Source organism: Silurus aristotelis, assembly GCF_946808225.1.
Source record: "Silurus aristotelis genome assembly, chromosome: 5".
Classification (NCBI taxonomy): domain Eukaryota; kingdom Metazoa; phylum Chordata; class Actinopteri; order Siluriformes; family Siluridae; genus Silurus; species Silurus aristotelis.
This window is the reverse complement of record NC_139578.1, coordinates 30,080,400-30,094,590: the sequence shown is the minus strand read 5'-3', so window position 1 is coordinate 30,094,590 and position 14,191 is coordinate 30,080,400. Positions and strand designations below refer to the sequence as shown.

Below are 14,191 nucleotides of genomic sequence, written 5' to 3'. Positions count from 1 at the left end.
TCAGTTTACCCTTTAAATTTTATTTAGATAGCTTTTAGTAAGTTGGCTTTTTTACAGTGTGAGGTGGAGCGAGTCTCCAGCTTTAAGTTCTTGGGAGTTCACATCTCTGAGGATCTGATATTTTTAAAATAAGCAATATGTCATAATTCATGATGCCATATCCTAGGTCTTATTGTTGAGATTGCACTTCAAAATCTATTGTTAATAAATGTATTTAATAATAGCTAATAGCCAAATCAGACCAATAGCCAAGTCCAATAATCCAGCTGCTGTAAAATATGGAGAGCAAAGATGAATAATTGCGAAAGGGTGCAGGTATATTGGTGTTTTATATCAATATAATAATACTTGATCATAGCAATACATTTTAGTGCCCTTTGGACACCAATTAATAAATAAGAAATTAAATGAAATTGGACTACCTTTCGGCTTTCAATACCCGCTTTTGCACATGTTGTACATGTGCACAACGTCAGGACGTTTATTTATGCTGAAGCAGGACAACAACCTACAGCCAATTAAGGACTATCTTCAGAATAGAGAAGAATAAAAGGTCCTAGAAATGATGGTTTTTGTCTTCACAATCTACCTGCTGAGTTCCTTCAAAAACTAGTCTGTACCACAAACAGCAATAAGAACTGATGCTGTTTTCAGGCTAAGAGTGTTCACACCACATATTGATTTTATTTGGATTTGGACTGGACTGCACTGCAATTTTATTAATTAATAAAAAAATTAACTAAATGCATTCTTAGTTTACAGAATTTTTTCACCCCTCCCACACTATTTGCACACCTGGATTGGGGGATAGGCGAATCCTCTCAGGATCAGTCAGGTTGCATGGGGACTGTCGGTCTCCCCATTTTAATGTCGGTCTCCCCATGTTTAATAGGATGTTTAGAATTTCGTTCTCTGGCTAGGCCACAATAGAACATTCACAGAGTTGTCCATAAGCCACTCATGTGTTGTCCTGGCTGTGTGCTTGGATGAGCAGTGCTTGGTTTCCTCTACACAAAATGTTGAGAATTGAGACCACACAGTTCAACCTTGGTTTTATTGTTTTTTTTTATTATAATAGTCATAGGATGTGGATGATGAGTGGCTGAAGATTCAGGGTTATTTGATAGAACATGTATGTTTTTGTCAGAAGAAGCAACTCGGACAAACTTCAATAAGCAGATATTTGATGAGAAAATCAGATAAACAGTTACACAGATCACAATCAAGAGTAGAATTAACACTAAGTTAATGAACTACATCAAGTTCAATTCTACGCATTTACAATATCACATTTATTATTCTGCATGTAGGTAAAGATTCCACTGCAATTCATAATGAAGTAAAGCTCAGAAGAGGAGTAAAGACGATTTTTTCAAATCATTAAAGAAATTTAATGATTAAATCTTTATTAACAGTATTAATGAATTTATTTTTTGACAAAAATGCACTTTTGATTCTGATAGTAATTCCCTTCTTTATTCGACATTACATGGTCATTCTCTCTCCCGAGTTTATTTATTACCTGGAATTATAGATGTAATTTTATTCCAACCTGCTCTTGCATACTCCACTACAGCATTAACTCTTTCCTCTGATTCAGGTCGAATTTTTCTCATTTCTCTTAGTTTCTGAGCAAGAACAGGTTTTCCAGTTTCCTCAGCTCGAGGTATCAAGTAGTCAAGAGCCTGGATAATAATAGCAGAATCTGGCTTTAAAGCAATCTCGCACAGGTTAATGATGACAGTGCAGGCTTCTTCCACCAGTTCAGATTTTTCCTTTTCAGTGTTGCTCACATCTTCTTTTAGTCTATTCTCTATGCTTTTCATCTCCTCTTCTTGTTTCTTTTTGCTTTCAATCTCTTTTTCAAAATTTTTTAAGGATTCAGGATTATATGTGCCACCAGATGCTGAATTACTGTTGGTTCCATATTGTTTTTTGAGATCAGCATATGTCATTGTGGTCTCCTTGCTGCATTTAACATATTTCTTGTTCTCTCTGACATGCTTAGTGTAGTGACATTTACCTGTACATGATGTGCAGTGGTCATTTTTAATGACTTCACACCACTCAGCATTCCTGGCTGCCCAGCAGTTATACTCATGACAGTTCTCCTCACAGACAGAGCAAGTGGTGGCCTTTCTGTCCCACCATGAAGCATTTTCAATGGGAACTTTTTTTTTATAATGCTTGGTTACTGTAAAATTAAAGTTTTCATTTTTCTCAATGTTTTCTCGGTTTTCCTGGAGAGCTTTCTGAGTCTGAACCAGTTCTTTACTTTTGCTTTCCACATAGTCAATGCGAAATTGTAGATTATTAATACAGGCTGTAAGTCGTTTGGACTCAGACAGAACACTACTAGTTTGCTCCAAACTTTTTCTGTTCTCGCTTTTCAGTGAGTCAAAGAAATTATTTAAACTGTCTGCTGTTTGTTCCCAAGCTGACTGAAGAGGTATGTTATACTTTTTGTTCCTTTTTTCAGTTTGTTTATTGTTAAATAAGAAACATTCAGGTTCATTTTCTTCATCTTTCCTACAGGGAATCCCTGCTCGCTTAACGGCATTTATCACATTTTTTGGAGGCATTCCGTCTGAAAAAGTGACCAAAATGACAATATTGTCCTTTATGTCTTTACCAAACAAAGACAAAACTGCATCAAAGATGTATTGCTGTCTGTCAGAAAGTCGATTCTCAGATGCCTTCACTACCAGACACACTGCATCGATTTCTTTCACTCCAGAATCACTGCGAAACAGTTTGTAGAGATTATCAGCAATCTTTTTATCCTGATCTTTTCCTCTGGTGTCTCCATAACCAGGAGTGTCAATGATGGTGAGACAGATTGGGTTGTCATGAGGAAAGACTTCATACACTGTGACCTCAGTTGTTTGAGTTTTTGACTGATCTGACATGTCATTATCTCCTCCCTCTTCTGTAATCTCATACCACACTTCATCTGTAAACTTCACCCCGAGTATATAATTCACCATGGCATTGATCAGAGTAGTTTTGCCTGTTCCAGTTTCTCCTACTATCAGCATTATTTTGTTTTGCATGTTGACATCTCGCTGTCCGAATGTCCATTTTCTCACTGATCCGTTTTCATTAAGACTACTTCTGGTGGTGAGAAGACGATATCGTGTAGGAGGACCTTCAGTAGTGGAGGATATCAAATTACTCTTCTGTTTTACATCATGTACAGCCACTGATGCAGTCTCAAACCTTGAGAAACGAAATAAACATTTTTGGAACTTTAATTTGATATGACAGTTTCCCTCTGTATTATCCTATTTTTTTTTCGTGCTGTCAACTATTATCTGATATATTACAGGTATATCAATTACATTTTCACCTCGAAAAATCTTTTTTTTTTTGTTTTTTTTTTTTTTGTTTTTTTTATATTTGCATAAACCTTGAAATATCAAATATATTATACCCCAAAACCCATTTAATTGTGCAACTGGTCACTTACCTAGTAGCCATAATGTTTAGAAGTTTGGAGTGAAAATTTCCAGTAAGTCTAGTAAACAGAAAGACCTGTGAAAAGAATAAACATCATACATTAGCTATATTAATTAGTGTATTTAAAACATTATTTCTCGTAATAAATACAACTTAAATATATATATCAATAAATACTGTCACCTCTAAGCTACACTGAGTATACAGTCACACTCATCCAGACTGCTCAAATTACACAAATCAACAGTTTGACAAGATGACAGACTCTGTGAATGATAAAAGCAGAAATAGAGTTTGTTGAACAAAATGGCAATCAAACCGTTATCAGTTCATAATGACATCCATGAATAATCTGATCTAGATGTCTTTATTCTGTGTGCTGCTGGTTCTGTTTCAGCTCTTCAAATTTCCCTTTTATCCTGGGTTCAACTTGCTGAATTCCCCTTACTTTGGTCGGGCCTCTTCCTGCCACATAAAAAAAATCCCCCACACTTCCACCAAGCTTTTTTGTACAGGACATCGAGCTGAGATGACTTTTCCTGTGCTGACCCCAGCTTCCTAACATCACTGAGATATGGAAAAAAAATAGAATTTCACTGTGCTCTAGTGTATATATGATCAGTAAAAATCATTTTTCTTTTCCCCTTTATTTATACTTACAATGTATTTGTTAGAGCATGCGCAATATCTTTTATTTTCTGAAATTAGACTGTGCTACCAGGTCCTCTTCCACTCATCGACTAATCTTCTCTGTTTATTATTATTATTCTTATTATTATAATTATTCTTATTCTTATTATTATATTATTATTATTAAGAAGAGTACAGTAAGAGTGTAGTGTAGGTGAAGAGAGTTTCTGATAGGGTGATGAACGTGAAGCTGGAATTTGAAGGGATGATGATAAATGTCATCAGTGCCTATGCTCCACAAGTTGGCTGTAAGATTGAGGAGAAGGTAAGATTCTGGAGTGAATTAGATGAAGTGGTAGATGGTGTACCTAGGAAAGAACGATTGGTGATTGGGGCAGACTTTAATGGGCATGTAGGTGAAGGGAACAGAGGTGATGAGGAGGTGATGGGTAGGTATGGCCTTAAGGAGAGGAATGTGGAAGATCAGATGGCGGTAGATTTTGCTAAAAGGATGGAAATGGCAGTGGTAAACACTTATTTTAAGAAGTAGGAGGATCATAGGGTGACACATAAGCATGGAGGAAGGTGCACACAGGTGGACTATGTTCTATGCAGGAGATGCAACCTGAAGGAGATTGGAGACTGTAAGGTGTTGGCAGGGGACAGTGTAGCTAGACAGCATCGGCTGGTGGTCTGTAGGATGGTTTTGGAGGCGAAAAAGAAGAGGAGGAGAGTGAGGACTAAAAGAAGAATAAGATGGTGGAAACTGAAAGAGGAAGAGTGTAGTGTGAGGTTCAGGGAAGAGGTCAGACAGGGGCTCGGTGGTGGCGAAGAGGTGTTGGGTGATTGGGAAACTACTGCAGGAGTAATGAGGGAGGCAGCTAGAAATGTACTTGGTGTGACATCTGGAAATAGAAAGGAAGATAAGGAGACGTGGTGGTGGAATGAGGAAGTGCAGGAGAGCATAAGGAGAAAGAGGTTGGAGAAACAGAAGTGGGATCGACAGGGTGATGAGAAAAGTAGGCAGGAGTACAAGGAGATGCAGCAGCAGGTAGAGAGGGATGTGGCTAAAGCCAAGGAAAAGGCATATGAGGAGCTGTATGAGAGGTTGGACACTAAGGAAGGAGAAAAGGATTTATACCGATTGGCCAGGCAGAGGGACCGAGCTGGGAAGGATGTACTGCAAGTTAGAGCAGTAAAGGATGGAGAGGGAAATGTGTTGACTAGTGAGGAGAGTGTGTTGAGAAGGTGGAGGGAGTATTTTGAGCAGCTGATGAATGAGGAAAATGAGAGAGAGAGAAGGTTGGATGATGTGGAGTTGGTAAAGCAGGATGTAGATAGGATTAGTGAGGAGGAAGTGAGAGCAGCGATTAAGAGGATGAAGAGTGGAAAGTCGGTTGGACCAGATGACATACCTGTAGAAGCATGGAGATGTTTGGGAGATATGGCAGTGGAGTTTTTAACCAGATTTTTTAACAAGATTTTGGTGAGAGGATGCCTGAGGAATGGAGAAGGAGTGTGCTGGTACCGATCTTTAAGCATAAGGGAGATGTGCAGACCTGCAGTAACCACAGGGGAATTAAGTTGATCAGTCACACCAGGAAGTTATGGGAAAGAGTAGTGGAAGCCAGGCTGAGAGAAGAGGTGACCATCTGTGAGCAACAGTATGGTTTCATGCCGAGGAAGAGCACCACAGATGCCTTATTTGATTTGAGGATGTTGATGGAGAAGTATAAAGACGGACAGAAGGAATTGCATTGTGTATTTGTGGATTTAGAGAACGTGTACGACAGGGTGCCGAGAGAGGAGCTGTGGTACTGTATGAGGATGTCAGGTGTGTCAGAGAAGTATGTGAGGGTGGTGCAGGACATGTATGAGGACAGTGTGACAGCAGTGAAGTGTGCTGTAGGAATGACAGACTGGTTCAGGGTGAGGGTTGGACTACATCAAGGATCGGCCCTGAGCCCTTTCCTGTTTGCAGTGGTGATGGACAGATTGACGGACGAGGTCAGACAGTTGTCTCCCTGGACTATGATGTTTGCGGATGATATTGTGATTTGTGATGAGAGTAGAGAGCAGGTGGAGAAGAGCCTGGAGAGGTGGAGATATGCGCTGGAGAGAAGGGGAATGAAAGTCAGTAGGAGTAAGACAGAGTACATGCAGGTAGTTGGTGTGAAAGAGGCAGATGTAGAGGACAGGGTGGTATGGAGACGGATGATCCATTGTGGCGACCCCTAATGTGAGCAGCCAAAAGAAGAAGAAGAAGATTATATTATTATTATTTGTATTAATATCAATAATTAATAATACTAATAATAAATTATCCTCATCAAAAATAGCTTGATGCTCTTTTTTCAAATACTTGCAATACTCACATAAAGAATATCAGCTGATGTCAATTTATTTTACTTTTCCTGCAGTTTTATTATTTTTATTTTTCTTGTTCTTTTTATTCAAATTTGATGTTGTTGGGCTGGGCTGCATACAAATATTACAAAAGTGCAAAGAAAAAAGAGCTGGAATTAAATAAAGTCAAATAGTCTGAAGTGTGGTTCTGTCTTGATCTGGTTCAGATCACAGTGTGGACACAATCTTTCATCTTGTGGTAGCCATGTTTCTCTGTGTCTTGTTTCTTGAGTCTGCTGAGTTTGTACCTGCTCAATGTGGCTCTCACTTTTATATCCAAAACTGGGTACAGATAGTCTGCCATACTGTATTATTTCTTTAGGGCCAAATGATATTGAATTTTAATTAGTTTTTTTTCTAAGTTTGCCAATGAGTGAAGTAATTATTTTGATTTGTTTTGTAGTGTAATTTGGTTGAATGTGATGTCGTTCCTGAGGTGATTTAGAGCACTAGTGTGATGAGTGTCAGTAGATATTAGTGAAACCTCAGGAGTTAAACTCTTGATCAGCTGAGGGAGGGGATTAATTTCTTTGCTCATCTCTAGGTATTTCATGCTTTAGGATGATATAAATGAGGGCCACTGAGTTTGAGATGTTTCCAAAATTTGATTGCCCTTTTCTGATCTTTATGATTAGTGAATATTTGCCTAATTCTGCCCTGCATGCAGTATTTGTGTGCACATGTAATTCATTTTTTTTTTTTTTACAGATTTCTGGGTTTCAGGGTTTCAGTTGGATGTTATTTCCTATTTGGTGAATTCTTGATGTGGATTTGTGAGTGGGCCCCACACCTCACTGCCATAGAGGGCAATCAGCTCAATTATGGATTCTAATATTTTCAGCCAAGTTCTAATTGTGATTTCTATAGGACATTAACATTTTATGGAATAGAAGACCATGCATGCGTTATCAAGTAGTTAATTCAATCACACTCTCTCTCTCTCTTGTACATTATACACAGTGTTACACAGTACACAGTAAAAATGAGACAACTTTCCTCCAGGACCCTGGTGCTACACTAAACAACATAGAGCTACAACACAACACAAAGCTACATAAGGTGCATCGAGTGCAACCTAGTGCAAACAGTGCAGATGAACAACAGTACAGACAGACAGACAACACAAGACAATACACATAACGCAAGATAGTGTCGACCAGTAAACCTACTGTATACTTTGAATATACAATACTGTGCAAAGAGAACTATAAAAATTATAACCAAGATTGGATGTGACGCCCCCAATGCTTCAGAACCACTTTCCTGATGGCAGGGGGGTGAAGAATATGTGTGACGGGTGTGTGGGGTCCTCCACAATGCTGTTGGCTTTGCGGATGCAGTGTGTGGTGTTAATGTCCATGATAGAGGGGAGAGGGACTCCAATGATCTTCTCAGCTGTCCTCACTATCCTCTGTAGGGTCTTGCGATCCGAGGTGGTGCAGTTCCCAAAGCCCTAGTTCCCAAAGCAGGCAGCTGCTCAAGATGCAGCTGCTCAAGATGCTCTCAATGGTCCCTCTGTAGAACATGGTCAGGATCGGGAGAGGGAGATGAGCTTTGCTCAGCCTTCTCAGGAAGTAGAGACACTGGTGGGCTTTCTTGGTGATGGAGCTAGTTTGAGGGAACAGGTGAGTTTATCCGCCAAGTGAACACCAAGGGATTTTGTTCTCTTGACGATCTCAACTAAGGATCCATAAATGATCAGTGGAGACTGGCTGCTCTGTGCTCTCCTGAAGTCCAGAACCATCTCTTTGGTTTTGTCAACGTTCAGAGACAGGTTGTTGGCTCCACACCAGGCTGTTAAATGGTGCACCTCCTCTCTGTAATCAGACTCCTCGTTCTTGCTAATGAGTCCCACCACAGTCGTGTCATTGCAAAACTTAACAATGTGGTTCGAGCTGTGCATTGCTACACAGTCATGAGTCAGCAGAGTGAACAGCAGTGGGCTGAGGACACAGCCCTGAGGGGCCCCAGTGCTCAGTGTGGTGATGCTGGAGATGCTGTTCCCGAACCTGACTGACTGAGGTTTCCCAGTCAGGAAGTCCAGGATCCAGTTGCAGAGGGAGGTGTTCAGGCCCAGTAGGTTCAGCTTCTCAATCAGGTGCTGAGGGATGATTGTGTTGAATGCTGAGCTGGCATCTATGAACAGCATTCGTACATATAAGTCCTTGTTGTCCAGGTGTGTGAGGGCAAAATAAAGGGTTGTGGAGATGGCATCATCCGTGGAGCAGTTTTTACTATACACAAACTGCATGGGGTCCAGTGAGGGTGGACGCTGGATCTTAATGTGCCTCATGACAAGCCTCTCGATGGGTGTGAACGCGACGGGATGATAGTCATTGAGGCAGGAGTCAGTAGACTTCTTTGGCATGGGAACGATGGTCGTTGTCTTGAGGCATGTAGGAACAATGTTGCTGCTCACGGAGATGTTGAAGATGTCTGTAAAGACATCCGCTAGCTGTTCTGCACATTCCCTGCGCACTCTGCCAGGAATGTTGTCTGGTCCAGCAGACTTCCGTAAGTTAACTCTGCATAGAGTTTTCCTCACTTCAGCTATGGTTAGACAGAGCACCTGGTCACTGGGAGAAGGGGTGGTCTTCCTCGCCTTCATGTTGTTCTGTACTTTAAACCGGGCATAGAAGTTGCTCAACGCATCTGGGAGGGAGGCGTCACGGTCACAAGCAGGTGATTTTGTCTTGTAGTTCGTGATCACATGGATGCCCTGCCACATGCACCGGGTGTCTCCATTGTCCTTAAAGTGGTCATGGATTTTCTTTGCATGTACGTGCTTCACCTCTCTGATGGCACGGGTCAGTTTGGCCCTTGCTGTTCTTGTGCTCTGCTCTGAAGGCAGAGTCTCTTTGTTTCAGCAGCATACGCACCTTTTCAGTCATCCATAGCTTCTGGTTGGAGCATGTAGAGATGGATTTGGAGATGCTCACGTCATGACGAGCGGTCTGTATGCTGGAATTAGGATAACAGAGACGTGGTCTGAGTAGCCTGGGGATGATTGTGTAAACAAGATCCAGCATGTTTACTCCTCTCGTTGCAAAGTTCACATGCTGATGGAGCGAGCACAGTCTTGAGATTCACATGGTTGAAAGCTCTGGCGATAATAAACTATTTGTCGGGGTAAACATTCTGCAGGTTGCTAATAGTGCCGTAGAGTTCACACAGTGCCTTCTTAGCATTAGCACTGGGAGGAATGTACACTCCGAAAATGAAAACAGTGGTGAATTCCTGTGGTAAATAAAATGGTCTGCATCTAACAGTCACAAACTCCACTGGCGATGAGTAGTAGTTTGAGACAAGCACAAAGTTCTTGCACCATTCCGTGTTAATATAAACACACACGCCACCACTGCGAGACTTACTGCACAGAGCTGCATTTCTGTCGGCATGAAACGTGGTTAGCCCGTCTAGCTGGATGGCGGCTTCAGTAACTCTGTCGCTGAGCCACGTCTCCATGAATACAAAGACGCAGCAGTCTCTGAACTCTCGCCACGTGGTCGCTGGAGTAGGATGTAATCCAGTTTAATATCCAGGGAGCAGACATTAGAAAAAAGATTGGACGGCATTTAGCCCAACATGAACACCCGCCCGCTTGCCGCGCTTCCGCTTCCTCGAGCAGCGCTTCCGACCTCCCTCTCCCTGCCACTGACATCAGGTGACACCGAGGGCTGGGGGCCTGGTCTTTGTGGTCGAGGTCACAGCAAGCTGAGGTTGCGAAGTTTATTTATTACTTCATTATGCAGATTAGTGGTTGCATGATTCCTGTACCGTAACAGCTTCTGGTGGTCAAACACATGAACACAGCTGATTCTGGTGTCCATGTATTGTAAGAAGTTGTGCTAAATATGGTAAAAGCACCATTTTAGGATCCGGAGAGGCCGCTGCAAACCGCCGCGCCGCCATCTTGGAAGAAAACTCTTATATATCTTATCTTATATTCAGAGAGGCGGAATTGGTCTGACATGCAGACAGACTTGGTGTAATTGGTGATTCTGCAATCTGTCATGCCTAAGAAAGTGAGATACCTTGCATTAAAATGGCAAGCTTGATTGATAATCGATTATGCATTAGATTATTAAAATTACACACTTTTGGCTTCAACTTCGATACTGCTCTCTAACTTCAACATAGAATGCAGAATAATAATAAAACATGATTTTCAAATCAATGTAATAGGTTCATTATGAGATTGAGACTATTTTATATATTTTTGCTCAATATCCCACTAGAATTAACATCAAAAACTCATCTCAAACAATACAGCAACAACAACTAGAATGTGACATTTCCTGAAAAAAATGTGAGTAGTGCTTGCCGGCGCAATAGTCGACACCGGGTGTGCATCATTTTTAGTGTCAACTGCGAGACGCGATCAAACTTTGAGACACAAGCGTTTCGATACCTTGCACATTTGTTATTGCCCTTGATATCCGCGGGAGGCGGTGGCGGATGTGGTGGGGCCCGGCGTTCGAATCCCCTTACCGTCTCACCAGAGTTTTTTCATTTCGCATTCCCCCGGAGATTCCCCGGGCCGTGCCGAGCGGTTCGAGCCGTCACACGTCGGGGTCGGAGCCCGTTTATTAGCTTAATATTTAGCAGTGGGCATGACCTATGATGTCACGTGACAACAAAAAACTCACCCCAATGTGCTGAGTGTTTTGACATATCGCAAACCCGTTTCCGAGCAAGTTTGTTTTTTATACTATTTGACTTAACGGTGGGGGCGTGGCTTGATTTGACGTCACGTGACATCACTATATCGCACAAAATGCTCCTTATGCTTGGCTGAGTCCGATGATATGTCACACGTCCCCTTCCTGTATTTTTTTACCACGCACACTTTGTTGCCCGTCCCCCCCCCCCGTCCCCCCCATTCAGTGTGGGGTTATAGCATCTCCCATAATGCAATGTTTAGATTGATGTATGGCATGCCTGGGGTCTGTGTGCTTTGCCCTGGCTCATTCACTTTATGTGTGTCAATGTATGTGAATCCTAGCTGTTTCCCCATTCATTTCTATTGGGGGGGTGATTAATTTCTCGCTTCCCATCGTTTCTGGGGTTATCAACGAACGCGGGGTGTACAGGCACGATCCTCTCGCCACCCTGGACGAGAGGTTATGTCGTACGAGTGTGTGGGGCGAACGCCGGCCAAACCGTGGCGGGTCAGATTCCCCATTTATTTTCTATGGTGGCAGGAATGTCACGGAATTCCCGGAATTCCCTGCTTGTCTAGGGTTCATTTTGTTGCGACCAGCTCCTTGCCCCCTACAAGTCGATATGCTATATGTAAGTGTCAGACGCTTAAGGGCTGAACTCTGGCGCGTGACTTTAATTCCCCATTAATTTTCTATTGGGAAATGAATTGCCTCGTACCTATTGTTCCCTGGGGTAAAAATATGCAAAAAATTATGGGTGTGTCCGGGGTGGCACCCCCGAAATGGATATGCCATATTTGCGTGTCGGGTGAACAGGTGGCCTTCAAAATCCATTTTCGGGAAGAGAAACCTAGAAATGTTTTCGGTTTTCCCCCTTTTGCCCCTAGTTGCCGAGGGTATATAACAACAGGGTTGGTATGATTGCGATCTGCCCCAAACCCCGGACGAGTGGATATGTAGAAACGGTGTCTCTGGCGAACTACGACCAGGCGGCAGAGCGTCTAATTGTCCCCATTCATTCTCTATGGGGGCAGGAATGTCGCAGAATTCCCAGAATTCTGAACGGATCCAAGGTTAACGGGGTAATATAGTTGTGACCCAATCCGGACCTCGATGAGTTGCTATGCCATATGTGCATGCTCTCGAGGGCCGAGATATGACGCACAAAATTTCTGCCCCATTGATTTTCTATGGGAAAAAAATTGCCCTTTTTACTCATGTGATCGAAAACGGCTGTTGCTAATTCTTAGAAAAGTAATAGCACATCTCCCCCGAACAGGCCGCACGATTTGAGGTATCATTCGTGAAGCTGGGGCAAAAACGGCGGGACAAGTTACGTGCCGAAATCCTAGTAACAGAAGAATTTAAAGTTGTGTAATAACCCAAGCAATAATAATAGTAATGCTTTGCAAGCACTACTAATAAGTATGCAGCATTATAATAGTAGTGTTGCTTCGGAAGCACTACTAAAAATGTTTTTTATGTAATTTACTCACTTTTACTTACATCATTTTTAAAAATGTCTAAACTTTTCTGTCCTCTAATGCAATACTTTAGCTTATTCATAGTTTTTAATTATTCTACTAATAGTTCTACATGAAAGTAAAATTTTAGTTAAAAAGTTGTTTCAGTTAAACATACCTGAGTTGCAGAAACGAGTCGAATGGAGATAAACTTGTGATGCCGTAATGACTGTGTTATAACGTTAACAGGAAGTGTATTAATATCACCAGATCAAAGTCATAAGTGAGGTTTAAAACCAAGCCAATGAAAATCACAGAGTAAGCTGTTGCTGGGTAAAACATCATATGAAAGGTTCTGTAACTCATACTTCTGAGGACTTTAGATTCTTTAAAGTTTGCTGTGTCCTTCATCTTTGAGAAAACTGTAGCCTGATTTTGAGTGCATGCTAACAAAAACCCATATGACTAATGCACTAGTCACTAGTCTCTCAGAGTCATATATTCCAATTAGAGTTATATGAAGTTTTGGACTATTGACACATTGGAATGGCATGCCTACTTTTTATTTTTTTATATGTAGTGAATATATTTTGTTTTTGAGATCATAAAATTAATTTGAAATTCATTTCAGCTTTCATTTCCTAATATTTACATCTAGAATTGTTAACTTGTCAAGATCAGGGGATTTTGTCCTGGGTAATACCACTATATGTTTTTGGTTCCTGCCACTATTTGTATACTATTCCTGCCAGTATAAGTTGGAATCCTTCATGCAGTTGAGACATTAAAGTGATGCATGATAAGAGTAATGGTAAAAGGGAAAGTAGTAGGAAAGAGTGAGGATCACCCAGTTAGTGGTAAACACTGCCACTCCTTCTCAATTGTGCTGTAAGACTTGTCTCCCTCATATACAGCACTGGGTGCCTCTCTCTGTTTTTGATGCATCAGACTGCAGAACAACATAAAGAAAAAAATGTCAGGAAAATACTTCACACAAAACTGGTTTTGGTAGAAAGCCTATTTGGGTGACCAAATTCACCGGATCATGTCATGAGGCCAGTCAGTGGGCTGGTAATTTTCAATAAAATGCAAACCTTTTATAAAAATCAGTCAGCCCCAGGAACTGCCTCACCCCCTTTTTAGTATTGGGTCTTGGGCTTGCTGTCACATCTATTGATGTTTGCGCATGCCCAGATACAGTAATTCCACCCATCAATTGCAGACCTATTTGGCTTTGCTGGGAGTCCAAGGATCTCAGGACATCTTGAGTTGATATGAAGCTCATAAGTATGACTGATATGCAATAATCTAGAGGTCCCACAGTGACAGGTCCAGTTTGGTGTTCTTAGTGCCCTGATTGTGATTTTTTTTTTTGTAATTCAGAAAAAATCAATGATAATTATTAGAGTATAAATTTGATGCATTCTCAATGCCACACATTGATGAGCTACTTGTTCAGCTCGGTTTTATTTTATTTTTACTGAATTTGACGAAGGGATATGGTAGATCCTATTGACTAATATCTTGTGGGAAAACAGTATTTGCAACTCTGCATTAAACCAATTTGTG

General features: G+C 41.3%; 1 protein-coding gene across 2 annotated transcripts; it reads right to left on the bottom strand.

Moving 5' to 3' along the window:
* Positions 1 to 1,037: 1,037 nt before the first annotated feature.
* Positions 1,038 to 12,893, bottom strand: LOC310726819 (uncharacterized protein). Of its 2 annotated transcripts, XM_083542772.1 has the most exons (4): positions 12,801 to 12,875; positions 3,643 to 3,725; positions 3,470 to 3,534; positions 1,038 to 3,219 (listed from the first exon to the last, which is right to left on the bottom strand). In XM_083542772.1, the coding sequence occupies exons 3-4, from the start codon at positions 3,478 to 3,480 to the stop codon at positions 1,512 to 1,514; spliced, it is 1,719 nt and encodes a 572-aa protein (XP_083398898.1). In that variant the 5' UTR covers positions 3,481 to 3,534; positions 3,643 to 3,725; positions 12,801 to 12,875; the 3' UTR covers positions 1,038 to 1,511. The 2 variants fall into 2 exon arrangements, with proteins under 2 accessions (XP_083398898.1, XP_083398897.1); XM_083542771.1 differs by lacking the exon at positions 3,643 to 3,725 and having other exon boundaries at positions 12,801 to 12,893.
* Positions 12,894 to 14,191: the final 1,298 nt, after the last annotated feature.